Source organism: Podarcis gaigeae, assembly GCF_964106915.1.
Source record: "Podarcis gaigeae genome assembly, chromosome: 2".
NCBI lineage: Eukaryota > Metazoa > Chordata > Lepidosauria > Squamata > Lacertidae > Podarcis > Podarcis gaigeae.
Genome location: NC_139679.1, coordinates 37,311,619 through 37,338,288, shown reverse-complemented (window position 1 = coordinate 37,338,288; position 26,670 = coordinate 37,311,619). Strand labels below are relative to the sequence as shown.

Below are 26,670 nucleotides of genomic sequence, written 5' to 3'. Positions count from 1 at the left end.
TTAACTGAAAACAGCAGCTCCCAGGTAAAAGAATAGTTTTAAAGCCTGAGTAACCACCTGCCTCCTGCATACTGTGAATCAACAGCTGGGAATCCTTTCCACCCTGAGGGCAACATTCCTCCATGGCTGGAGCAATGGATGTGACTCTTCCCTTTTGTGCAGTAGGTTACATTCCAGCTGCACAAGTGCCATAGGTTTGTACACACATACCTCCATCCAAGCGAGCTAGAAACATCATTACAGCTCAGATACCTTCCAGCCTGGTAAAAGCACTTAAGGAAGACATGGGCAAGAGATGGTGAGGAGTGTGGCCTGGGATAAGGAGTGTGGTCTAGAGAGAGTCCCAAGGGTTGGCTGGAGCAACCACATTTGGCTCTTTGGCCGGTGGTTCCTCCACTGCTGCTAAAGAGCTGGTTCAAGGGACAAGAAGTCTCTGGTGCAGCGTCTGGAGGGAGGGCCGTTCCTGTCCATGTTCAAAACTCCCATTGTTCTAGGCATATTTTGCGATAGGGAATTTCATTAGCACAAGCAGTTTCTGAGCACTGGGCGCAGCAGTTCGCCTAAGATTTCAAGATTAAAACTGCAGAGTGGAAGGAAAGGAGGACCTAATTCTGCCTCCCCACTTCCAGCTACTCTGAAGACTGGAGAAGAGACTCTCTTAAGAATATTGGGGGGGGGGGGTGAACAAGGGAAGGACCATGTGAAAAATGAACATAACATTTTAGCTGCAGTTCATTTCCAGCTTTGTATTCTTGTTATAGACTTTCCGTTGTTGTGCCCATAGCCTGTTTTAAAGGTGCCATTTAGCTCCTACTTCCCTATCTCACTATCTAACACTGGTTCCTGTGTGGCATTGCTACTGGATGTAGACTGGACTTTCAGAGTTGTTTTAGCCTGAAGCTGAATTAATTTGAGGATGGGATGTAGTGGAAAAGGGAGCATGAAATATGGGATAGGCTTATGCTTTTTATATTGCAAACCAGCCTGCAAACTTTGGTTGAAGGGTGGTATAGAAATTTAATGGAATAAATAGCAAGAAACAAAAAACTGTCAGGAGAGTTGTACCGCATCTTAAAAAATACTTAGCAGATTTATTGGTGTCATGAGGTTTTGTGGGCTCACCTTGTGAGATGTGTGAAGTTGGCTATGTCCTGGGTTGGCAGAGAGATATGGCTTCCCATGAGTATGAACGTGGAGGAGAAAAGGGTACAGAGTTGGGCCAAAAGGTCATGAAATGCCTGTGACATTTCCATGTAACGTTTAGCTGTATACAAGAGAAGTGCAGTGACCATTATGGCTGTTGTGAATGGTCAGTGTGCTTTTGAACTTTGAGTAGAAATGTCACAGACTGTATGTCTTGTATTCTGTGGCCTTTTAGCTTCACTGTTTACCATTTTTTCCCTTCTATACCCACACAGTAAAGACTGCGGTTTGTTTGTAGGCTAGCTGAGAAAGCTTTGAAAGTGTGCTGCCGCCACCTTGTGGCTATTTATTTCATTATCAATGCATTTGAGATGAACTTTCCATGTCTGGAGGAAATATAATATACCGTATTTTTCGCTTTATAAGACGCACCAGACCACAAGACTGGAGGAGGAAAACAAGAAAAAAAATATTCTGAATCTCAGAAGCCATAACAGCAAATGGGATCGCTGCGCAGTGAAAGCAGCAATCCCTCTTGCTGTTCTGGCTTCTGGTATAGCTGCGCAGCCTGCATTCACTCCATAAGACGCACACACACTCCCCCTTACTTTTTAGGAGGGAAAAAGTGAGTCTTATAGAGCAAAAAATACAGTACTTTCGACTGTGGAGTGTGAAAGGGACTTTTAGAGTATGTTTTCCTATTGCTTAAGCTTTCAACTCAAGAGATCTCCTCTGCCTTGCCTCCTGCTTGCTGTGTCCATATGGCATATCTGAAAAACCTTACCCCTAGTGTCAGGAATTGAACATCCAAGATGCACAGGAGTTTCATAAAGGTGGAATATTGAAGGCACAAATGCAGACAGCTGGAGGCATCTATGAATTTTGGGGAGGTTAATCCTGGAGAAAGGAACAACACACTGACCAGTGAGAAATTTTTTTTTTTTAGAATGCTTCTGAAATAGCAGGGCATTTGCTGGTTGAGGGATGGTGGTCATAGCAAACATAAAGCAAACCAAACAGCTCTAAAGCATGGTTTGCTTGCTTGTATATTTGGTAGCTCAAACCATGGCATGGTGTGTGTTTTTAAATTCTGGTTAACTCCAAACAATAGTTGATTTGGTTAGGATGTTTGAATGGAATGGAGCTTTAGAGAGAGATCACTGACCTGAAACCTACAATAGCTGGATCACCATCTACTTTGTACCAATAAGATGTTGTCACTTTTGTGTGTTGCCTCCTTTTGCTACCTGTCTGGAGGCGTTAACCCTTCTCATGCTAGTGTTGACCGAGCTCTGGGCTTAGACAGCCTAACCTACATAGCTTCAATCACAGAGTGGGTGAGACCACTGAGCTGGATTGTTAACCCTGGCTTGACCCACTCTGCAGCATTAATCCCATCCAGAGTCTTCCCATCCCGTTGTGTGGGAAGCCCCTTATTAATGTGACTCCCAGCATTGGCTGTATGTTCTGCCTTGCACCTGCAGAGGATGAGATCATTGGCCATCCTGAATAAAGCCAGGATTATTAAAGAAAGCGCTAGGAGCTCCCTTGTGTAACACACTTAGGCTGATTGGCAAATAGCACCAGTTCTTAAGGTATTCAAGCAAATGGTGTCTACCCTGGGCTTGGCGACAGGAAGAATGTTGATTGTTTTTGCCCATGGGGTTTCATGTGGTGATGCAATGCAGCCCCATCTGGCTTGGAAGCTGGGGGAATTCCAATGTACTCTGTACAAATGGAGTTCTAATCCCTACAGGGCAGAGGGGAACCTGGAGGCATGGCTTTCAAGCCCAAAAGCACTAATAAAAAAGAAACACGGTGCATACTAACACCAAACATTATGGCTAGGTCTTGTGTATTATTGTGGCTAGGGCCACGTGTATCCTCCATGCTAACGTCACCCTCCCCCAAAAAACTGGGAAAATTCTACATCCAGGCAATTAAATTTTACAAGGGAAACAAATCTGCAAAGCCTATTCTGCAAATGCATGCCACGACTGATGAACTTCACATGCCTTTTCTTGTTTCACATAAGTTATCCTGCAACATTTATTGTGCATGGGTCTAATTTTGCTAGCCGTAGTGGGAGAAGAGACGGCAGAAGAGGAGGAGCTCCCAGGAAACAAAGGCTCCAGATTATAAGTTTGATATTCCGGCCAGAGAGACAGTAATAACTAAAAGTTAAATAATAGCTCCCACATTGAAATTTCTGTCCTGGAATGTGAACGGGCTGAATGAGAAATTTAAAAGGAATAAAATTGAGAAGGCTCTGAAAAATAAGAATTATGATGTGATTTGTTTTCAAGAAACCCATATAGCCAAAAAACATAAACATATTCTGATAAATAAAAAACTGGGGGTAGAGTTTATTAACTCGGAGGTAAATAAGAAAAAAGGAGTAGTGGTTTATGTTAAAGGAAAGTGGGACCCCGTATTTATTTGTAAGGATGATGAAGGAAGAATATTGGGAATTCAACTTAATCATCGGGGGGGGGGGGGAAATCAATGTTGTAAGAGAGAGTGTATCAAGGGAGTGGCACTACAAAGCCAATAAGAGAGGACATGGCCTACTTGTTCCCATCATGACAGAAACAGTTTTCCTGAAAATGGAATTCAGCCTGGTGCTGTGGCTTAAACCACAGGGCCTAGGATTTGCCGATCAGAAGGTCGGCAGTTCAAATCCCCGCGACGTGGTGAGCTCCCGTTGCTCGGTCCGTGCTCCTGCCAACCTAGCAGTTCGAAAGCACGTCAAAGTGCAAGTAGATAAATAGGTACCGCTCCGACGGGAAGGTAAACGGCGTTTCTGTGTGCTGCTCTGGTTTGCCAGAAGCAGCTTAGTCATGCTGAACACACGACCCGGAAGCTGTACGCTGGCTCCCTCGGCCAATACAGCGAGATGAGCGCCGCAACCCCAGAATCGGTCACAACTGGACCTAATGGTCAGGGTTCCCTTTACCTTTACCTACCAGCTGTGGCACTGTATCCAACATGGACACTATTGCTATTTGTTGCCTCTTTGTTGTTGTATTACTGGGGGTTTACGAAGGCATGGTACCAATGAATTGATAATAAATATTGATATGCAGCTGAGCTGGAGTTCTCCCACTGACTCATGTGTTCCTGCATTGGTCCTGGATGTGTTCCAAGTTTTCTGTCCCTTCTTAAGCAACAATAGTATGCAGCTCTTTAGAGATTCTGATAAACCGTGAAAGTAGACATAAGACAGAGTGGTCCCCTTGATAGCCTCAATATTTAATCCGCCTTTAAAAGAAAAAATTACTTTAGAGGAAGCAGTTTTTCCACTTTGCTTGCAGAAGGTCCTCACAGGTTTAATCCCTGGCATCTCCAGTGAGAGCCAGGAAGGATCCTGCCTGAAGCCCTGGAGAGCCACTGCTAATTACTGCAGACAATATTGAGAAAGGTCGGACTCTGTATAAGGCAACTTCTTGTGCTTCTTCTTTGGGGCTTCAGCCCAGGAGCTCTGTAGGACCCTGACTCCTGTTTCTTTCCTCCCATCAGGCTGACTAAATAATCCAATTCAACATGGCGGACAGTGACAAGAATGGGACCAGGCGCTCCAGTACCAGCAGCAGTCGCCTACAGAGCAAGAAGCCCCCAAACCTGTCCATCACAATTCCACCCGTGGAAGCAGCCGAGGATGTGAACAGCCAAACAGTGGTATGTCTGACTACAGTGTTCCCTAAATGCTTACGGGCCTGTTTCATGTCTATGGTTACTTGAGATGGAGGGGTGTCTGTTAGTTGCTGTCAGGATCTTGAAGTTAAATCTGATTCCGCCACACCTGCCAAATTGCTTTTGCCCATGTGCTGTCACAATCTGCAATGTGACCATGGATATTTAACCAGTGCATTGGCACTTAGAGAAGCATCCTTTGTGGCTTCTCTGTAGACATCTAGACTGCCTTTTCTGGAAGCTCACCAAAGATTGTGTGCCACCTCAGGCATGTGGAAAGACCCCTCTCTTTTGGGGAGTGGCTTTCAGAGACTGGGACTAAATTGGACCCATGGGGTTCAGGTATAGCTCTTGCATTTTATGGATACACATTATGACTTGGGGAGGAACATCCTTCCCCAAAACAAATAACCGTCAGAGATTACTGGCCAGTTGAGTTTTCTTTAAAATGCACCTTCACACCATGCTGTGTTTGAGCCCAGATATATATTCATTCTCATTCTCTCTCTCTCTCTCTCTCTCTCTCTCTCTCTCTCTCACACACACACACACACACACACACACACAGAGAGAGAGAGCGCGCACCTTTGAGGTAGGGGAAAATAAGAGTCCCTTCCGGAATCAGTGAGGAGCAGGCAACCTTCATGAACCCTGCTTTGCCCTAAGTTCCAGCAAATTTCTTTTTTACTCCAAATATTCAATCAAGAATGTTACTAATAGTGTAGAACCTTCAGCCATACCTTAAGTCCATTTCTTTCTCTCTCCTCCACAGCCCCCCCCCCCAGTTGTAAACTGCATAAAAAGTGAAGCTTTGTAATCAAACAAGCATGATGCTCCACATAGATGTGTGATTTCACATAACACCCTGCCTCCATACCTACATACCTGTATGCATCTAGCACTATCCTGGCCACCTATCCAGGCTCCCTATCCAAGTACAGTGGTACTTTGGAAGCTGAACAGAATCTGTTCCAGAAGGCTGTTCAACTTCAAAATGTTCGGAAGCTGCGCCGGACATTCGGGTTCCAAAAGAACGTTCGCAAACCAGAACACTCACTTCCGGGTTTGCGGCGCTCAGGAGCCAAAACGTTTTGAGTGCCAAAGTGTTTGGCTTCCAAGGTACAATTGTAGTCAAGAAGATACTTCTGGTTTTCTCCCTCCCTGGTTGAGGAGTGTGATTTGTAGTTATGAAAGCTGCATAACAAGGACAGGCCTCAGGATATTGCCCATTCATCAGTTGGGTGTTCTGTGTCTGAATCATATCTTCCTTACAATCTTTCTTCGACTTTAACATTTCTTCTAGCCTCTGAAGAAAAACCCAGTTTATCAGAAGAGTGTGAGCCTCCAAGAGTCCGGGATGAAAAGGCAGGACAGCAACTTTGAAAGACATCCTGGGTTGCACAGGCAAACTTCACTGTCCCACAGTATTCGCAAGTAAGGAGATGCTTAGGCCCCCATTTTGGGTTGGGATGGGGGTGATGGCCATGAAAGGTGTTTTTTTTTTGTTTGTTTGTTTGTTACCTTTGAAGGCATTGAGCAGAGTTACTGCTTGGCGTTCTTGGTTCTCTTGTCCCTTACCTTGAAGGCAGAGTCTGTACTGAGATAATCATGTGCTTTCACAACAGGCTATGTTGTGGACTCCAAAATTTTGCTCATGATGATAATTATTTTGACAAGAAGAATGCTTCAAGATAAGGTGTTTCTTTTGGGCCTTGCTTTGTTCAGAAGACTTGAGATCTGCTCAAGTGGAAGCAGATGCATTTTAAGTATTTTGTCAGTACCTTCTTATACTGCAAAAAATGAGACAGACAAGTGTCATTTCCCTCTCTTTCCATCTTATGTACAACCATAAATATAAGCCTAGGTGTTGGGAATCAGATATGACTCCCTACAGTGTATGTATGTTCCTGTGGTGTGCACTTGCTAGAAAAAGACAGGTTGCTGATAATACAACTGATACTCTGCTCACAGTGTTGTTTTTTAGTCGTTTAGTCATGTCAGACTCTTCGTGACCCCATGGACCAGAGCATGCCAGGCACGCCTGTCTTCCACGGCCTCCTGCTCACAGTAGACTTTTTAAATGAGGCAGTGTGTGTATGCTGAATGCTTTTGCAGAAGTGGGGAGGATTGCAACTCAGGCAATGTTTCCTAAACATGGGTCTCCAGATGTTTTTGAACTACAACTCCCATCATCCGTAGGTAGCAGGACCAGTGGTCAGGGATGATGGGAAATGTAGTCCAAAAACAGCTGGCGACCCAAGTTTGGGAAACCCTGCATTGGAGCATGTGATTGGGGAAGGGGACAAAAGCAGTGCAGGTTCACGGGGCATGGCAACGTGGATATTTATGTGTCATGCGACAGGTTAGCTGGTTTGTTTTCCGATCAGTAAGAAGCCACCTCTCCCCCAGAGTCGCTGCCATGTGGAAATCCACCCAGAGGGCAGCCATTTTGGAAGGCAAGGGTGGAGAGTTTCTGGAGGAAAGATCTTGTTAGACTGGGTGCAGGCTGTTGGCGTCTTCCAGGCAATGTTAACCTGGGCTACTTTGCTGGGCTTCTTCATATGTGTTGTCCTTTTTTTGTTTCCTACACCCAGGGGAGCAGCTCAGTGGTTTGGAGTCAGCAGCGACTGCGACGGAAAGCGGCAGCATTGGCAGCGCAAAAGCCTGCAGCACTGCAGCCTGCGGTATGGGAAGCTCAAACCTGCCTACCGAGAAATGGAGCTGCCCAGCCAGGAAGTGCCTTCCTTCCAAGGCACAGAGTCTCCAAAGCCACAGAAAATGCCCAAGGTTGGTCACCCCTTGGTGGTGGAGGTGGTTGCCTTGTGCTTCAGAGCACGAGTGGATCAGCTACTCCTGGATTTGCTCGTGAGGGGGGGGGGACTGGATTTAGATCCCAATTTGGATATAGAGCTTGCTGGAGGAGGGCTGGTAGAGCATGTGCCTTGCATGGAGGAGGTCCCAGGTTCCATGCATGGCATGTCCAGTTGAAAGGACCAAGTAAGAGGTGATGTTGAAAGACCTCTGCCTGAGATGCTGCAATGCCACTGCCCATCAGAGGAGACAGAAATACAAGGCTAAGTTCTCCAGCAGTCTTCCTTCCTTTGTTTGTTTAGTTGTATATTAGTTGTGGAGATAGGTGATTATTATTATTATTATTATTATTATTATTATTAATAATAATAATAATACCCCGCATATCTGGCTGGGTTTCCCCAGCCACTCTTGGTGGCTTCCATCAAAATATTAAAATACAGTAATGCATCAAACATTAAAAGCTTCCCTAAACAGGGCTGCCTTCAGATGTCTTCTAAAAGTCTGGTAGTTGTTGTTCTCTTTGACATCTGGTGGGAGGGCGTTCCACAGGGTGGGTGCCACTACCGAGAAGGCCCTCTACCTGGTTCCCTGTAACTTGGCTTCTCGCAGTGAGGGAACCGCCAGAAGGCCCTCGATGCTGGACCTCAGTGTCTGGGAAGAACGATGGGGGTGGAGATGCTCCTTCAGATAATACTGGACCGAGGTGAGGCAAGTCAGAAGGCTGCTATGTGGCTTTAACTTCCATGGAGGGTAATGGATAATGGCAGCCATTTGGGCTCTTGTTTGGTCTTTCAGATTGTTGATCCCCTGGCCCGAGGCCGTCCCTTCCGGCACCCGGATGAGACGGATCGCCCACGCACTCCACACCCTGCCCTGGCCCCAGTGACCCCTGGCGTCATGTCCTTGACATCGTTTGGCAGCGTACGGTCCGGCTACGGCCGCCTTCCCCGCAGGAAGAGGGAATCGGTGGCCCATATGAGTTTCAAGGCAGCTGCAGCTATAATCAGAGTGAGTTGTTTTGTTTTGTTCCGCTCCTCTTTCTTTACTGCTGTAGAAGATGCTTTTTGTGTGGGTGGGTGCTGCTTCCTTACCCCTCTTCTCAGCAACAGTACAACCAGATCTCTGAAAACACGGGGAACTTGTGTTGTCCTTCTTCAGAAGTTTCAAATTGGGTGAAAAACAAAAGAAAGAAATCCTAGTATTCTCCAGTTCTTTCCAAGTAATCTTATTCCTTCTGATATCATGGCTCCATGAAGCTCCATGCGGGATAAAGTTTTTTGAGTGGGTTGGGGTTTTTTGTGGGTGGTGTGGAATAAAATATGATATATGTCAATATGAAAGTATGTCCTAGGCCCACCCCAACACATGCTTTTTAAAGGCTGGAATAGTATCATTATAATCACCGCGAGCAGAAAAGAAAAACTTGTTTTGTAGGATCAACACAAGCTCCTACTTCGCAAACAAGGTCATTGATAATACTGTACATTTAGCTGGCAAAACGTGCTAAATTGATACCAAATCCTAATTTCAGTGAGACCCCAAGAGCCAGTGATCGTTGGGCAGAATCCAGTGTTGTGCAACTGCACTTCCACTCAGACAATGGAGCTCCCCTTTTCTTTTTAAATAGTTGTTATAATTTCAACCCTCCAGAGCAGATTTTTGTGAGCATGAGGGGAAGCCCAAAGTGCAAACATAAATCCATTCTGCTTGTGCACAGAGAAGCTTTAGACTCTAAGGCTGGAATTAACCCTGCTTCCCTAGAAGTAAGCCCCATTAAATTCAGTTTGACTTACTTCTGAGTAGACATGGTTAGGATTGCACTGTTAGTCCTTGGGGTGGGTGCATTGCTTGGCATCTCCAAGCCCCTTTTTCAACTTTTAAATTCAGTACTTAAATAGACTACTCCAGATGGCATGGGATGCCAATGCTTTTTGATTCTGAACTTTCAAAAGTAAGCTGGTTGCTGCTGCTGCTGCTGCTGCTGCTGCTCTTCTGTGTTGTTTTTAGTGTCAAACTGGTGGATCTTTTCAAAACACTCTTGCTTTCAATCAAACTTTTAGAAGCATTGGAAATCCTGACAGACACACAGCTATGGATTGGGACATAATCCTGTGATCTGCTGACCCGAGCTATTAATTAATTAATTTTATTTGCTTATTTGAAGCATTTCCCCTCCCCCTCCCCATACGCAAACATTGAAAAAGCAGTTTACAAACTATCCATAAGAAAATAATAATAATTCAGAAGAACCACCAGGTGATGCTGTTGTATGGCTCAGAGGAAGTGAGGCAGGCTAGGACTGAGAACAACCGGCTTGGAAGCCATTCAGTATTAGTGTTTGGTTTTTCTCTGTGCAAAGCTACCCTCCTGATATTTGTGCAATTGGCTTGTATCCCAACAGTCTGGCCGAACAGGATGCTGGTGTAACTGTGTTGCTCTTGTGTGTTGTTCTCAGTTAACCCATATTTGTAGGTTCAAGAGTCTCGGCGTGAACTCTTCATCTTGCCCTTTCCATCTTCGAAAGGGCAGCACCCCAGTAACGAACACCAGGACCTCTCGACTATTAATAGAAAGTGTTTCGAACTTACTCACTGTTCCAATTTGATTTCTCTGAAAAGGGTCGTTCGGTTCTGGAGCCCTCGGCACCAAAGCGGAGGTGCAACAAGCAGAGCTTTATGTATCCCAGCTTCATGGATGAGGATGTGGTAGATGGCATGGATACGTTTGACTCCTCGTTCTTCAGTAAGGCAAGCATGGTTCCATGGCCTCCCTGCTGCACCCCTTCCCAAGATCTCTCCCCCTCCCCCACCTTTGATGATGTATCAGGACTACCACCACCACCATAATCTCTCATGGGGAAAGAACTGCGACCATTTCTCAATGAAGCCCCTCTGTTGGCTGTAGGAGGATCTTAGCTTTACTGAATCCCCGCTCCCATCCCTCCCCTCTTGCCTAATGAGATGCCGAAGTTGTTTTCTTTCATTTTTATGTACTGCTTTTTCCCCATGGAGCAGCCACAATGCATTCACTGAAACCAGCCAACAAAAATAATGTAACATTTAAACAATTGATCCATGTCTTGTTGTTAGCCACAAAGCTTCCCATCGTCTGTTAAGAGAGACTTAATTGACCAATGTCTGGAACGTGAGCATGTTGTTTCCTGTAACTGCCTGCAATGGTGCTGCAGCTAGCATTGTTCCAGTGGCTCTCATAAAGTTGGGCAACTATGTCGGTCATTTAACAAGACTAGTTCTTGCCAACTAGACAATGACAAGCAGAGGGTTGTTTCCAGTGAGACTTCCCCATCTCCCCTCAAAATCTGCTCTGGAAGCTCCTCCAACCCTCTGGAACAGATTTTGAGGGTGTGTGGGGAGCGGAGGCTTCAGGGAGAAGTAGAGAAGGGGGAAAGTTCCATTGCACAAGCAGAAGTCTGTTGTTCTGATAGAAGCAGTGTTGGATATAACCCAACATTTCTGTATCTCTTTCTTGCAGGTTGACGCTCATGATGAGTTGTGCTCCATGCCAGATGATGTGTTTGAGTCCCCACCCCTCTCTGCCACTTACTTCCGAGGGCTTCCTCAGCCAGAGGATGGCAAGCCACCTGATGCTGAGCAGCCATTTCAGTAAGTCTTGGGTTCCGCTTCAGAACGGCCCCAAGATCTTCATAGCAATGCATTTCTGCAAGTCTCTTCAGCCTGTAGCCATATCTAAGAGATTGCCACCAGCAGCATTGCATGGAAGTGAAGGCAAACATTTATCCTCAATGCCTACAGTGCGATGGTTCGCTAGCCAAGAAACTGCCTCTTTGGTGGTGGCCCCCCTGGTTGTGGATCCTCTTGCCAAAGAGGCTTGCCTTGTCCCTGCTTTGTCATATCAGCAGGGACAAAGAAAGATCTGGGGGATGGGAATGGGCATTGTAGGGGAGGCAAAACAAAACCACATTTGATGCCTGAGCAAATGGGTGCTCTCCTAAAATACAGGAGAAGAAACCAACCCTCTATATTTATGGGGGGCTGTGGGGACAGAAGCATTTTCAATCATTGGTATCCAGGAATGGTTCAGTTTGGGCATCTGCTGCTTCCGTACTTCAAATCACATAAGCCCTTTCTTCTCTTTCAGGCGGGCAGGACCTTCTCGGGGTCTGCCAGCGGTGGCAGCTGGTCCAAAACGGGGCAAGCGGATTGCTTCCCGGGTGAAACACTTTGCCTTCGACCGCAAGAAGCGATACTACGGGCTGGGAGTGGTGGGCAAGTGGCTGAACAGGACGTATCGGCGGAGCATCAGCAGCATGGTGCGCTCCCAGCTGGAGCTCACGGACAGCCACAGGTGGGAGCATGACTTGCTCACTTAAAGCATGCTGCCGCCATCACTATAACCCATCATCTGCTTGCATGAGTCTGAACAAGGCTTTGGCCATCTTTCAAAAAGCCTCCTGGTTCCACAGTGGTTCCTAGCTGCTGTGCATTCCTTCAGTTCTATATGTCAGATTAGATGTGTCTCTGCATATCTCAGGCAAAGTCCTTCGAGGTGTACATTACTAAGCGTATTTTGTTAATGAAAGCTCTTCTAGGAATAACCATGGCCTATGGTGCTTGTCTCCTCTCCCACCTTTTCTTCCATGTCGTGAATAGACCCTACTTCACCTACTGGATCACCTTTGTCCATATCATCATCACCCTTCTGATCATTTGCACCTATGGGATTGCTCCCATTGGCTTTGCCCAGCATCTGACAACAGCATTGGTGAGTCTTAACTATGTGAATGGCATTCTACAGTAGTATCCTTTAAAAAGCCTCAGAGTGGCTAATAACAATTAAAAACATCAGATCACTACAATGCAAATAATTTAGATAGGCCTTCGGTGTGATCCTGCAGGGCTGTTCCTAGTGCAGCTGAAGAGGTTCACTTTCTCCATTTGCAGAAAACCAATTGCATCTGAAGCACTTCCTCCAAATGTTTTGCTGCAACCAGCAGCTATCTCATAAGCCTGCCTTCAAAGGAGGCTGCTGCAACCACTGATGAGCTAATTAATGGTTACAGTGACCTTGTTGAACGTTGATGGCTGTCAGTCAACCAATGTTGGCCTGTGGCAGCTGGGAGAGTTAAGAATCTTATCCACTGGCCAGATCCAGGCCCTCACCCCTGCCATAAAGAGTCTGAGATCTGAGATAACATTGACCTCTTAAGTATATTCATAATGAAGGAGTCACCACTTAGAGTGCTCTCCCTCTTTTACCAGCCAAGTATTAGACAAGCACACGTGCAGTTGGTGGCATTCTGCAATATACCCTGGACCCAATCTTCTTAGGACTTGGAAGGTCAAAAACAGCACTGTGGATTGTACCTCGAAACTGTCTGTCTCCCAGTGTAGGGCTTTCAGCACACATGTTACGGCTTTTCTAAAACTAGCTGCAAACGACAGGCCAAGTGCTGCCACATTTTGGAGTGGTTGGCATTTCCAGAGTCTACCAAGGCAGCCCTCTATCAAGCAGAAACAAATAGCAGTGCTCTCTGGACTCCCCCGCCCCCCCCCCAAAAAAAAACATGGCCTGTGAGCTTCATTAAGGTGGTTGGCTAAGTGTCTGCGGATTTGTGGTTGAAAACAAAAGACGGCACATCCATCACATTCAGTATTCATATTTATATTTGATTGTGTTTTCATTGCTTCTTTTAATTTATTGTATTGCAGATTTAACCCTATGGAATTCAAATTGTAACACAATAAAATGTGATCTGCAAGAAATACAAGAAGCAATTAAAATCATACAGCACCTAGCACTGTGCACTACAATTGCTGCCACAGGCAGAAAAACCATTTAAGTGGTCTGCCAAGATCCTCAGCAATTTTCAAGTTGCCCATAGAGTGGGAATCACTGCTGTAGAGTGAACTGGCTATCTGGGAGTCAAAAGCTTTGCAAAAAATTGCAATTAGAAATACCAGCATATCTAAACAGAATAACTTGACACTAAACAAGCAAGAATTGAATGTATGCTGCCAGATGTGTGACACTGTGGTCACAAATGCAGTTCAGCTAAAGTTTTGGGTTAGGCCTCCTTTAGCTTGGCATGGAATCCCACCTGCCTTCCCTGATGGCAGAGCAGGGGGAGTCCGATCTGTCCTTTGTCTCTGGTTGCTTGCCCCATCTCTTAGCCAGGGAATTTCTCTGCTGTGTCTACAGGTGCTACGAAACAAAGGCGTCTATGAGAGTGTGAAGTACATGCAGCAAGAGAACTTCTGGATTGGCCCAAGCTCGGTAAATGTTGTGCTTCTGTTTCGTTTGCCTTGTTGAGATCATGCTGTTTAAAGGAAATTCAGTGTACGGCTCTTCAGAGTGCCTTGAATCATCCACACCCCTATAAAGCTTGCCTTACACTAGAGCATAGCTTGTCTGGAGTGAAATGAAGCATGATTTGCTGGTTTGGACAGAAAACTAAAACAGGGATGTTGGATTGTTTCTCCTGTGTGCTACTAGGGAGGAGCAAAGTGACCTAGAGTAACTTTGGCTTGCCTTGATACAGTGGTACCTCGGGTTACATACACTTCAGGTTACATACACTTCAGATTACAGACGCTTCAGGTTACAGACTCTGCTAACCCAAAAATATTACCTCGGGTTAAGAACTTTGCTTCAGGATGAGAACAGAAATCGTGCTCCGGCAGGACGGTGGCCCCATTAGCTAAAGTGGTGCTTCAGGTTAAGAACAGTTTCAGGTTAAGAACGAATTAAGTACTTAACCCAAGGTACCACTGTATATGGATGAGGCTGACATGATGCCGGGGTGGCAGCGTTGGCATTGAGAAGTTAGTGTGCCAAACTTTTTTTTCATTGTGACTCTCCCCGCCACCCCTTTTCGTTTCAGATTGACTTGATCCACCTGGGAGCCAAGTACTCTCCCTGCATGAGGAAGGACCAACAGATTGAGAAGTTGATCCAGAAAGAGAGGGATCAAGAACGTGAGTCAGGTTGCTGCGTCCAGAATGACAACTCTGGTTGTGTTCAGACTCTGCAGGTGGACTGCTCGGTGAGTGAAATTGCGTCAGGGTTTCTCTGGTAGCGGCAACTAACTCCTTTAAACGTTGGCATAATATTTCAATCTTGGGCTTGATGGCCCTGCATTAACGGTGCCTTTATCTGTCATGCCATGAGAGGTCTCAGTTCTCTGGATGATAAGGCAGAGGGGCACTACTTGAGTAGGAAAATGCCCCTTTGCCATCAGTATTGTTTGCTCACATTTTGGATAAATTGCAATTTATGTGACCAGCCAGAGCCCAGAGAAGTTAATGATTGTTTCAGATTTACAAAACCATTCATAGAATGGTGCTGTGGGTTAAACCACAGAGCCTAGGGCTTGCCGATGAGAAGGTCGGCGGTTCAAATCCCCACGACGGGGTGAGCTCCTGTTGCTCAGTCCCTGCTGCCGCCAACCTAGCAGTTCGAAAGCACGAAGTGCGAGTAGATAAATAGGTACCACTCCAGCGGGAAGGTAAATGGTGTTTCCGTGCTCTGCTCTGGTTTGCCAGAAGCGGCTTAGTCATGCTGGCCACATGACCTGGAAGCTGTACACCGGTTCCCTCGGCCAGTAAAGCGAGATGAGCGCTGCAACCCCAGAGTCGTCCGCAACTGGACCTAATGGTCAGGGCTCCCTTTACCTTTACCTTCATGTCTTAAAATTGGAATGCTTTGGTGAAGGCGGGCCTGAGGTAACACATTCTCAGTGATGTCCCCGGCCAATAAGAAAATATTTCCTGTGTCAGGTAGAACATTTGTATGAGCAGGCCTCTCTGGTGCGATTCTGCTCCTTTGAAAAATAAAAGTGTGTGTGTGATATATGAACACTAATTATGTATGTATGTATGTATGAGTGAGAGAGAAATTTAGAAAGTCATTTCTTTGTTTCTCGCATAGGAAACTCTGGCTACTTTTGTAAAGTGGCCAGATAATTCACCAGCTTTTGACCTCAACAATTCCAGCCGGAAGAGGATTTCAGGAGCTGTGTGTGCTCAGGATCCCAGGTAAGAAGGGGCATGTGGCGGGGGGGGGGGAGAGGGGGTACATATGTTTAGAGCTATAGTGGAGCTGGGGGAGGTGATGCTGTGTATGGTAACCCCTCATTACTTGTTGGCTATCTGTCCCCCAACAGGACTTGTGAGGAACCAGCTTCAAATCTGCCACACATTTGGCCCGATGACATCACCAAGTGGCCGGTAAATATTCCTTCCTTCCTTCCTTAAATTGTTCGGCACTAATTTATCTTGCAAAATATTTGTACAGTGCGAACAGAGGTGGATGCCCTTTTAGAAACTTTTGCTGAGTGGGTGGGTGGGGGGGGGGCACACAGAAGTGATTTGTTTTTGGCTGCCTTGTTATCTAATGCGAAGTCCAAGCTGCTTCATGGAGACTGCCTTACGAATGGGACAGTCCACTGAGGAAGGCATTGGACATATACTGCATGCAGCTGCATGCATGCATCCCTGTCCATCAAACTCAAGCAAGGAAAGACTTGGGTACGCTAGTCTTTTGCATGGCATGCAAGGCTGAACTTTAACAGAGATGGTCTTGTTGAAAGACAAAGGTTTGAGGTTTGAGATTCCCCCTTTAATTATAGATGCATGCAAAGGTGGAGGAAGAGGGAGGAAGGCTGTAGCTGTGCATTGTGTCTCTGTGTGTGTTTTAAGGAATGTATTTGCATGTGCACATACAGTGGTACCTCTGGTTACGAACTTAATTTGTTCCAGAAGTCCATTTTTAACCTGAAACTGTTCTTAACCTGAGGTACCACTTCAGCTAATAGGGCCTCCCATTGCCGCCGCGCTGCTGGCACACAGTTTCTGTTCTCAACCTGATGTAAAGTTCTTAACCCGAGGTACTACTTCCGGGTTAGCGGAGTCTGTAACCCAAGGTTTTTGTAACCCAAGGTACCAAGGGAGCCTGTGTGGTGTAGTGGTTAAGAGCGGTGGACTCGTAATCTGGGGAACCGGGTTCGCGTCTCCGCTCCTCCACATGCAGCTGCTGGGTGACCTTGGGCCAGTCACACTTCTCTGAAGTCTCTCAGCCCCACTCACATCACAGAGTGTTTGTTGTGGGGGAGGAAGGGAAAGGAGAATGTTAGCCGCTTTGAGACTCCTTAAAGGGAGTGAAAGGCGGGATATCAAATCCAAACTCTTCTTCTTCTACCACTGTACATGCAAATTCACACACTCAAATGCCAATCTCTTCTTCCATTTTCCTTCTGCCTTCCAGTGAAACGGATCCTAAATCTTTCTGTGTGTAGGATTATAGACTCTAGTAAGCTTTTTTAAAAAATCACAGCCCAGGACTTGGTGATATCATGATTCACACCCCTAGAAACATGGACATGTTCCACCTAGTTGCTGTCAGTTAAATTTTGGACAGAAGATAAGGCACAAACACTTACTGTAGTTAGGTAGTACCTGCTGGAATGATAAACTGTGGTGTTCTCATGTTCCCACCCACACTTGACTAATGACTCATGATGGCTGAATCCTGGTTTAGTTGATGATGAAATGGTACTACTCAAACCTCTTTTATTCCTCTCTGTTGTAACCCACACGAAACTAAATACTGTTGGTAGATGGTATTGTTTGTTGCTATGTTTGTCTTTTTTTTGGTGTGTTTTTTCCTATTGTAAACCGTCCTGTGATCCTCGGATGAAGGGAGGCATAGTGTCAGGGAACCGCCATCAGCTCAGAGGCAAGAGGTGAAAGGGCCCCTGGATTACAGGGAGCCTCCAAAGATTGTGGGAAGCAGCACTTCCTCAGCAGAGGAGGGAAGCCCCGCCTCTAGTGGGGAAGAGCTGCAGGGCTCGGAGGATGCAAGAAAGAGCCAAGACACGGTGCATGAGCAAAGTGAGGGGGAGGGAGGTCCCCCTTTACCCAAGCCCTCCCTGTGCAGTAGGTTTTCGCGCAGAGAGGGGAGGCATCGGATGGGGGTCAACAGACTACTCTGCTGGGGAAAGATTAAGGACCGCCCACTCTCAGATTCTGCTAGTGACTGAGCAAGACCGGGAATTGAGGCGTTGTGCACTGTAAATGTTTTTGCACCAATAATAAAGTCTTTGGAAAGACTAGTGGGGATCTTGCCTGTTCGCTCTCGAGCAACCATACCGATAGGCATAACACATAGCAATTTTATAAATAAATAAGCAAATTTCTAGCAAATCTTTCCGCTTGGTGATTGCCTGTTGGAAAATAATGTGCTCTGGCTGGAGGACTAGTCATGAGAAAATAGCTAGGGGTCATAGAATCCCTGAACCTGAGTTTATACTAGATGTGCAAACAATTTTAAGAGGACTGTTGGTTTAGGACAGGGACAGGAGAACCTCTGCCCCCTACCAAATGTTGTTAGTCTCCAACTCCCATCAGCCCCAAACAACCTAGCCAGTTGTCAGGGGCGATCGGAATTGGAACCCTGCATCATTGGGTGCATTATGGGCTGGTTTAGGTTTAGGATATCCTCTTGGTTGTGTTCCAGTCTGTCTGTCACCTGGTAGGTCATTGTAGTAACTGACAGTAATGGTTAAATGATAAAACTGGCAAGTATGCTGAAGGCAAATTACACATGGATTTACTTAAAGCCTTTTCTTCCAATTATAAACCTTTTATTTACAGATATGTACTGATCAGGCCAAAAGTAACCACACTGGGTTGTTACATATTGACTGTGACATTAAAGGGAGGCCATGCTGTCTTGGAACCAAAGGCAGGTAAGTACTCATGTCTCATGCAGCTCTAAGTGATGGTGTTAGCAGCCACTGACCTGCCTGCTTCTCTTATTTAGGTAGGGACTTGCCTTTGATCCAGTCAGCTTCCTTAACAATCCTAGGTCAGTTAAGGGAAATTATCCTTTCTTAACATGCTGAATTACAAAGGACACTCAGCAACACCAGAGCTGAGCTTTTAGAAAGCTTGTATCGTCAGAATCCTGAGATCTAGCTCCTTAGGTTTAGGTAGGTAAAAGAAGAAATAATTTCAACTTAGGAATCACCAATGTTTTTTGGCCAGTGAGTAGATTTGGAATTTTGAGGAAGTAGCATGGGCACCAGTCACAAAATGGCTGCCATGGGGTGTGGTAAATCCAAAAAGGCTGCTGTGGGGGGGGGGTGTGGCATAATGGCCTGTGTAGGAGAAGACTGAGCAGGGAAAGCAAACATACTTTGGATTGTTAAGGGGATATTAACTGAGACTTTCCACAGGAACTAAACCCCTATAACGACATTTCTCTCTCTTTTTACTAGTTGTCAGATCACTACCCGAGAGTACTGCGAATTCATGCATGGCTACTTTCATGAAGAAGCAACTCTCTGTTCACAGGCAAGTAATGTCCCAGGGTTTGTAGGTGGGAAATCCTCTTAAAGTTCAGCCCCTGCTTGAAGTTAATATGACCACTTACATGCTAGGAAAGTCCAGTAAGAAGGTGAACGAACATCAATTCCATCACAGCAAAACTGGGTTCAGAGAGTTCCATGCTTTAATGCGCTCTCTCTCTCTCTCTCTCTCTCTCTTTCTCTCTCTCTATCTCTCTCTCTCTCTCTCTCTCTCTCTCCCCCCCTCCCCCCAGGTACACTGCATGGATGAGGTGTGTGGCCTCTTGCCGTTTCGGAACCCAGAGAGTCCTGATCAGATTTATAGACTCTGGTTGTCCTTATTTCTTCATGCAGGGTAGGTGAGAAGATTGTAGGGAGTGCAGTGCCTTGGGTCTGAGCCTTTTGGGCTCTGTGGCTGGTTCTTTGTTTTGCCTGTCAAAGCCTTTTCATTGAAGCTTTTATATTCCACACATTTTTCAAGACCTTGTGCAGTTATTTTCTCCCCAGCACTCTGCTGCGTTGGTCAGTCAGGCAGAGAGATGGTGGCTGTGGATGATTAAGAATTTGAACCCTGTCTCCCCAGTCCTTGTTAGACACTCTGCCCAGTGTACCACTCCAGCTGATCACTGGTTTCAGGTGCCTTTGGCCCCGCCTTGCCTGTCAAGCTGCAAGGAACAGATTGAAATCTGCCTGAATTTCTTTTGCATTAGGAATCTCAGGCTCTAGAGACATTCCACCTTCTAACTTTGTTTCTGTGACACCCCATCCTTCCTGGATTCCTATTTTGTTATTATAACTGACACACCTGTTTCTGTCAGTCTGACCCAGACAGTTTAAATGGGACTCTTCTGGTTGTGGCCTGGATTTATGGTCTTGGGTTTATTGCTCAGGACTTTATCTTGCAAGGATGCCTAACCTATCCTTGGGCCTTTGCCCCCCTCCCGACCCTCTAAATTTGACCTTTGATTCTGTGACTGAGTCCTGGCAACGTGCCCTGACAAACTGTCCCTTTTTGAATATCGACTTCACAACCACTTGCGCAAATCCAGAGATGTTTCTCAAATTGCCAAAGGCCCATAGATAGATAGATAACTTTATTCACATTAGCCAACGACCATGGCAACATAAAACAAGCAATATATACAAATAAAAAAGACAGCAATGGGTAAAAATGGCAATCAAATGACCAAGATTATCGTTCAGATAGTGGCCCTTAATCTCATTGCACCCTCGATAAACCTAGCAACCTTTGCTGTTGTCTGATCATTTTGATCTGATAAAAGAAAGAACAATGTGGCCTCAGATGGGCGGCCTGGGATGGTAAGTAAGATCCCATTCCTCAGATCTTTATAAAGGGGACAGGACAGGAGAACATGAGCCACTGTTTCCGGATTGCCAAAGGCCCATTTAGCATGACGGATATTACTTGTGAGTTTACTCAGATAAGAAGGGAGGAAGGAATGCTGTTGCGATGCCAACTAGGAGCTCAAATGCAAAGCATCCGTCTGTCTTTGCCCTGTAGGGTTATCCACTGCCTGGTGTCGGTGATCTTTCAGATGACAGTCCTCAGGGATTTGGAGAAGCTGGCAGGCTGGCATAGAATCTCCATCATTTACATACTCAGTGGCATCACAGGCAATCTGGCGAGTGCCATCTTCCTTCCATACAGAGCAGAGGTAAGTGCCACCTTCCCTTCATGCAGTGGTGAGGTTAGAACCCCTTTTTAGGAGAGTGACTAAATAGTGAACTCCTTATCTGAGCAGCAGTTCTTATGGATGCACTCTCAGGAAGGAGAAATCAGCAGGCTCTGGCTGGCTGGCTAGCTCAGGGGTCAGCAAACTTTTCCAGCAGGGGGCTGGTCCACTGTCCCTCAGACCTTGTGTCCCACAAATAACCCAGAGATGCATTTTAAATAAAAGCACACATTCTACTCATGTAAAAACATGCTGATTCCCAGACCGTCCACGGGTCAGATTTTGAAGGCGATTGGGCCGGATCTGGTCCCCCGGGCCTTAGTTTGCCTACCCATGGGCTAGCTGGACCAATTGAACGGGAGCACTCCATACGGCAGCATTTTGTCTTCATGTGACTTCCTCTTGGGCATGACAACCTAAGTAGAAAATGCCCCAGCTGTATTCAAAACTGGGCATGCCCATGGAATCAGAAGTGCCGGAAGACCTGAAGCCTGCAGCCCTGCAGATGTGGTAGGACTACAACTCTCATCATTCCTCACCATTTGCTATGCTGTCTAGGGGTGATGGAGATTTGGAGGACCTCGAGGTCTGGCAGGCTGCAGGTTTCCCCCATCCCTATGTTTAAAGGGAAGGGGGTTTGATAAGTCTGAGCAGCCAGCAAGAATGCCTTTCTTCTATACAACAATCTCTCAAATTGACAGTGCAGAAATGAGGTTGATAATGAGCAGTGTGTGTGCTCCGTACGATGCCATTGTGATTTTAGCATCAGATTTTCAGGTGTTAAAAATATTTGGGAAAGAGAAGAAGGAAGCATTTGCTGAGTGGTGGGGGGGGGGGAGAGATAACAAAGACGAGGGAAGGCACCCCGTGAACAATGTAAATAAGGTGGCTGCAGATCTTGCACCCTCCTGCACCACGTCTGCCTATTGGAAACTCTACCTTTAGTTCCTGAAGTCACACAGAAGTCGCCACACATGTTCTCACATTTCTTGCCACCCCAGAAAAAGAGAAGTATGGAAGTGGTGTGTTAATGCCATGTTTGGTTTGAATCTCAGGCGTAATTTAAAGTAAACTGGACATAGGAAGCGGCCTTTTACTGAGTTAGACCATTTGTCCATCTAGCTTGGTATTGTCTACAGTAACTGGCAGTGACTCTCTAGGATTTCAGGCATGTTCCTGGCTTTCTGTGTACAGAGGGAAAGGCCTGTGCATTGGGAAACATTGAAATATACGCTCCCCACTTGATGTCTGGAGACGGGCAGTCCCAAGAGGGCTTGTTTCATTTGATATTTCAGCATATTTGAGTAGGCCTCCCCATAGCTCTCTTGGCATTATGGAGTCAGTGCCCTCTTCTGCACTCGTTTTTGATAGGTGGCTAACAACTTGAGCTGCTTCTGGCAACCCTTTGAATGCCTGGAAAAGAAAACACGAAGAAGTGGTAGGGTTGTGCATGCAAGCCTTGCCCCAGCATTTGCATCGATTTGTGAAGGTCTAAAGAGGGCTTCTATCTAGGAAACCCCCTGTTGGAAACCTCTATGTGGTTGGAAATCCTGCACACTTTTAAGTTGTGTTCGTCTGAACTTGCTCAGATGCCCCCTTCAGGCCTTCTGCCTTGATGCAGGAAGAACAGGGTGGTGCATGGCAGGACCAGGATATTGGACAAAGCGCACACACACCCTGCACACTCCCTCTGCCCCCACCTGTGTTGCTTAGAAATGAAGGTGGACTTGTGTCATCTGCCATGGAAACATCTGGGCCCATTGTCAATCTTACTGTGGAGCAAACTGGCTAATGGGGTTTTAAAAGGGAAACCTGTGAGCTGCATCTGGCAAATTGGCCTCCTGTTGTGTTCCCTCGCCTTGGAGGGATTATTTCAGGAGCTGCTTTCCCTTAGCTTTATCCTCCCACCTCCTCTGCTCCTCTCGGCCCACGTGAAGGTGATGTTACTGCAGGTGAATGATGTCGTGGCGCCGAGTGAGCTGCCAGCTGGCCAGCTGCCAGCTGACTCCTGACATCGCCCAGGCACGTGAGAGCAAAAAGAAGCTCTGCTTTGGTTTCCTTGAAGATATGAGAAAGGAGATTTTGCAGAGAGTCATAAGCAGCTACAGCCAGCAAGGTGGAGCTATCCTTTTACTCAAGCTTTAAATTGTATGTGTTCTTGCATGCTCTTCAACACAAAGGGCTCTCAAGAGTGTCTCTCAAACCAATGTCAGGTAATAAAGCATCTCTCCAATGTCCTGTTCCTCTGGAGCAAAGGTGGTCTGGCTCAGTGTGGTGTTCAAGCTGGAAGGGCCTTCCCCTTGCAGGCAGTGACCAGCTCCTGTGTACCAAGGCTGGGAAAACTCAGGCCAGAGGGGATGCTTGTGAACCTCAAGACCCCTCGTTGTGTCCCTCATGAAACTTCCAGGCTACAGCCTTCCACTTTCCTGCTCCAAACCCTCCACGAGTGCTTTTGACTTGAATGTGTGGTGATGCCCCTTGCTTGACTGGATGGGATGTTGTTGTTGTTTAGTCGTTTAGAGGTGTTTGAGTCTTCGTGACCCCATGGACCAGAGCACACCAGGCACTCCTGTCTTCCACTGCCTCCCGCAGTTGATAGAGGGGTGTTTATGTGTGTAGGCCTGACCTTCTGTTTGTATCTAAAATGTACTCTACTGTACATCATATTTGTGGCTCCAGTTAGTTTTGCCTCTGACCCCACCCACCCCAGCATGTGGCCCCCAGAAAGTTGTTCATTATGGAATGTAACCCTTGATATGGGAAAGATTCACCGCCACTGCTATCTATACTAAGACTAAACATTATTTGAGTGCCTATTCAAATGGCATTATCCATACACAAGAAGGAAGGTATCAGTAGACTTAGGAGACCCCTCTCCCAAGGTTTACAGAAGTCCAGAATAACTTAAGAGGTGGGGGGATAACACCAGAGGTGGAGGGCTGCTGGCCAGGATTATTGAGTTTGTGTCCCCAAGAAATTCCATTGCTTAAAGGCAAAACAAAAGCTCTGTCTGATGTGCACAATTTAGAGGCATAGAATTTCCTTGAGAGCAAGTGTAGCAATCTTTCCACCCCCTTTTTTTTGCTGAGGGATATATATGTGTGTGTTTATACTACTCTGAGAGTTCTTTCACAACACACTCGTATGGATGTTGTGGGGTGGGGGGAGTCATCTATGCAATAACACTGATGGTGACTCTTCAAAAATTAGTGTGAATTAGCCTTTAGCTGTCTAGTGTCTTATCAACCCTTTGGAGAACTAATTGCACTTTAATCCTCCAGAGGATGGTGAAAGAAGCTTACAACTGTGGGGTTGTGTGTTTTTTTAAAAAAAAAATAATCCCAATGGGCCTTGACTTGAAGATAAATGTGCTTTGGACCAGAACTTTAGACTTCCTGTTTGGAAGAAAGAGGGATGGCAGAAACCTCTGCACCTGCAAAATGACAAAGAATATTGTCTTGTACGTAATTTCATTAGAAAGACTTAAATAGATATTCTACGTATGTATGCAATTCAGCTCTCCTGGCAAAAAAAAAAGAAGGCCATTATATGAGAAACTAAGAAGCTTACAGCAAGGTAGATGCTGACAGTGATGTGTCAGTGCCTCTTTTTGGCTGGCTGTTGTGGACAGCCTCCCTGGTTTTATTCTCTTCAGTCAGATGTGGGAGTGAAGTGATGCTTTAGCAATTGCAGCTGTCTGGTTTCCATGTGCTGGACCAGCACATGCTGGCTGCTCTATTTGTTCACACGTGAGGGTGCCCACCCCCCTTTTATAGTTGATGGAACAGGCAGGTGGCTAATCTGACATACTGACAGGCTCTAAAGGAGATCACCCATCTAATCCCTTGGATCTCATCAGCAGCTTCTCCACCTACAGCCTTGTGGGGCACCGGCTCAGCCGGCTGCTGAGTCACTGCAAGCTCCTGAGCCTTCCCCTTCTGAAATGACTCTCAAGCATTGCAGCTTCATTCCATCCTTAGGCACACCAGCCTGGGGGGGGGGGGCCACCTTGATAGGGCATTTGCCTGGAAACTGGGATGAGCTAATGCAACCTGTGTGACTTGGTGGTTGCACCAAGGATGGCAGCCCTTGGTGGTTTTAGGGGCTGCCCTATGTTAAGTTCATATTTTAAAAAAGGAATGATCTGCCAACTGGAAAGCACAATATAATTGAAGAGGTACCATTACTTGTCTGGGTAGTGTTCATTTTTTGGTTTTTTAAATAATACTTTATTATGCAGACTATTTACAGTCTTCGTATGTGGTACCGTTTTATAGGTAAATGCAGTGTTTTCACCTTCAGTTTCTTAAACTTATCTCTTCATTTGGTTGTCAAAATGAATGACATTCTAACATGAAGAGGTTATTGTTAATCACTTTGCACAACTCTAGTTCCCTGGCATGAAACTTTTTAAACTGCTAAGCACACACACACACACACACATCCCTTTACCAGTACTCTGTGCGCACAGAAGGCGCAAACTCTTGGTGCTTAGGAAAACTAGATGCTGCCACTGGTCTAAATGATTGAAATTTACTCAGTTCACTCTGCTTCTAGGCAAGGAGCTGTACTGGACATTGTCATTCTACTCCAGCTTCTGTGTCCTCACCAGATGTTGCCCATTAGTTTTGAGGCAATCTTCGTGAGGAGTATATATCCTGCTTTTTGACCAGAACCCTCAAGCCAGCTAAGAACTTCTATAAAATACAACAGATACAACGAAAACCACATGCTCGCAAAACAACCAGCCCAGCTGAAACAGGGACATTATACCTCGTAGTGTTGTTGTTTTATTGCTACTGCTACTACTACAAAATCCTGTTATTCACAGGTTTCTGAATTCTGGGCTTGGTGCCAAATGAAGCAGTGCTACTGCTCTTGAGCAAAATTGCAGAAAACATTGCCCTGGCCTTAACCTATGTCCCTCAGGATGTATGGGGCATACTAACCACAGGACTTCCTTCTACATGTGGTTGGTTGGTTGGTTGGTTGATTGATTGAATGAATGAATGAATGAATGAATGACTGTATCCCTGAGTGCAGGCAGAGGAGAGCATAGAATATTCCATTCCTGCAGGACCCCCATCTCCTTTAATCCAGCACTTGGGGAAGGCACAAGGAAATTAAGGCCATTCTGAAGGGCTCCAATCAGCCAAATGGGCTGCACACTCTTTGCTGAGTTCTAGCATCCCAGCACAATAGCCTGACTTTCATGGGGCTGGTTGGCCCATCCTTTGCCAACTGAGTGGCCTCTGGTTGTTTTGGACGACAACTTCATTGTGCTGGCTGGAGCTGATGGGAGCAGCAGGCCAAAATATCTGGCAAGGACTCGATTATCTAGTGAATTTATGGTCCCTTGATTTAGACAAACACACTGTAACCTTGAATAACCTTTAATTTCTCTCTTGTTTTAATATGACTCGGGCCTTTCTCTTTTGCTGTATGAGTTCTAGGGCCTAAACCAAGGTAAAAACATAGCAAAGAACCCCAAGTATGCTTTATTTTGACGGCAGTTCTGTGCTCTGCTCAAGACCTATGAGCTGAATTCTGAATATTGGTGTTTCTAAGTGTTGCTCTGATGGAAGGAAAGTTTCAGTGTGACTCTGTCCAGTTCTGTTTGAGGACAGGGAAGGTGGCTTGCACAGTGGGGATTAGCTGCTGAATGATGGCAGAAGTCAAAGCCCATGTGAAAGAAAGTAGGTGATGCAGATTTGAGATCTAAACTTCCTTTGTTTTAGGCTACAGGAAATGTTTAGCTCTCATGGTTGGGCAAGATATTTTTGTTAACGTTCGTGCAAAGGGCCTGGCCTTCAGGTAGGGACTGTCAGCCATATCTGCTTAGCTACGTACCTGTATCTCATGAATTCCAAATGCTGTTTTTAATTATTTTTTAAACCCTACAAAAACTCAAATATCAGATTGAGAATAAAGCATGGAATCTTTTGCAAAATGATCAACATGCCCTTTGATGTCAAGTGCCGAACTTGCATGTTTGGTCCC

At 45.9% G+C, this 26,670-nt stretch overlaps 1 protein-coding gene across 4 annotated transcripts in view; it reads left to right on the top strand.

The window, feature by feature from the left end:
- Positions 1-26,670, top strand: part of RHBDF2 (rhomboid 5 homolog 2) — a 59,830-nt gene that overhangs the window by 30,441 nt on the left and 2,719 nt on the right. For all 4 annotated transcript variants that reach the window (XM_083725822.1, XM_083725825.1, XM_083725823.1 and 1 more), the window contains exons 2-17: positions 4,663-4,821; positions 6,140-6,270; positions 7,431-7,623; positions 8,446-8,658; positions 10,269-10,397; positions 11,143-11,273; positions 11,770-11,976; positions 12,282-12,393; positions 13,831-13,905; positions 14,513-14,674; positions 15,559-15,665; positions 15,794-15,857; positions 18,282-18,376; positions 18,908-18,983; positions 19,231-19,331; positions 20,499-20,652. In XM_083725822.1, the coding sequence (XP_083581948.1) occupies positions 4,687-4,821; positions 6,140-6,270; positions 7,431-7,623; positions 8,446-8,658; positions 10,269-10,397; positions 11,143-11,273; positions 11,770-11,976; positions 12,282-12,393; positions 13,831-13,905; positions 14,513-14,674; positions 15,559-15,665; positions 15,794-15,857; positions 18,282-18,376; positions 18,908-18,983; positions 19,231-19,331; positions 20,499-20,652 (2,085 nt within the window). In that variant the 5' untranslated portion in view covers positions 4,663-4,686. The remainder of the gene's footprint in view (positions 1-4,662; positions 4,822-6,139; positions 6,271-7,430; positions 7,624-8,445; positions 8,659-10,268; positions 10,398-11,142; positions 11,274-11,769; positions 11,977-12,281; positions 12,394-13,830; positions 13,906-14,512; positions 14,675-15,558; positions 15,666-15,793; positions 15,858-18,281; positions 18,377-18,907; positions 18,984-19,230; positions 19,332-20,498; positions 20,653-26,670) is intronic.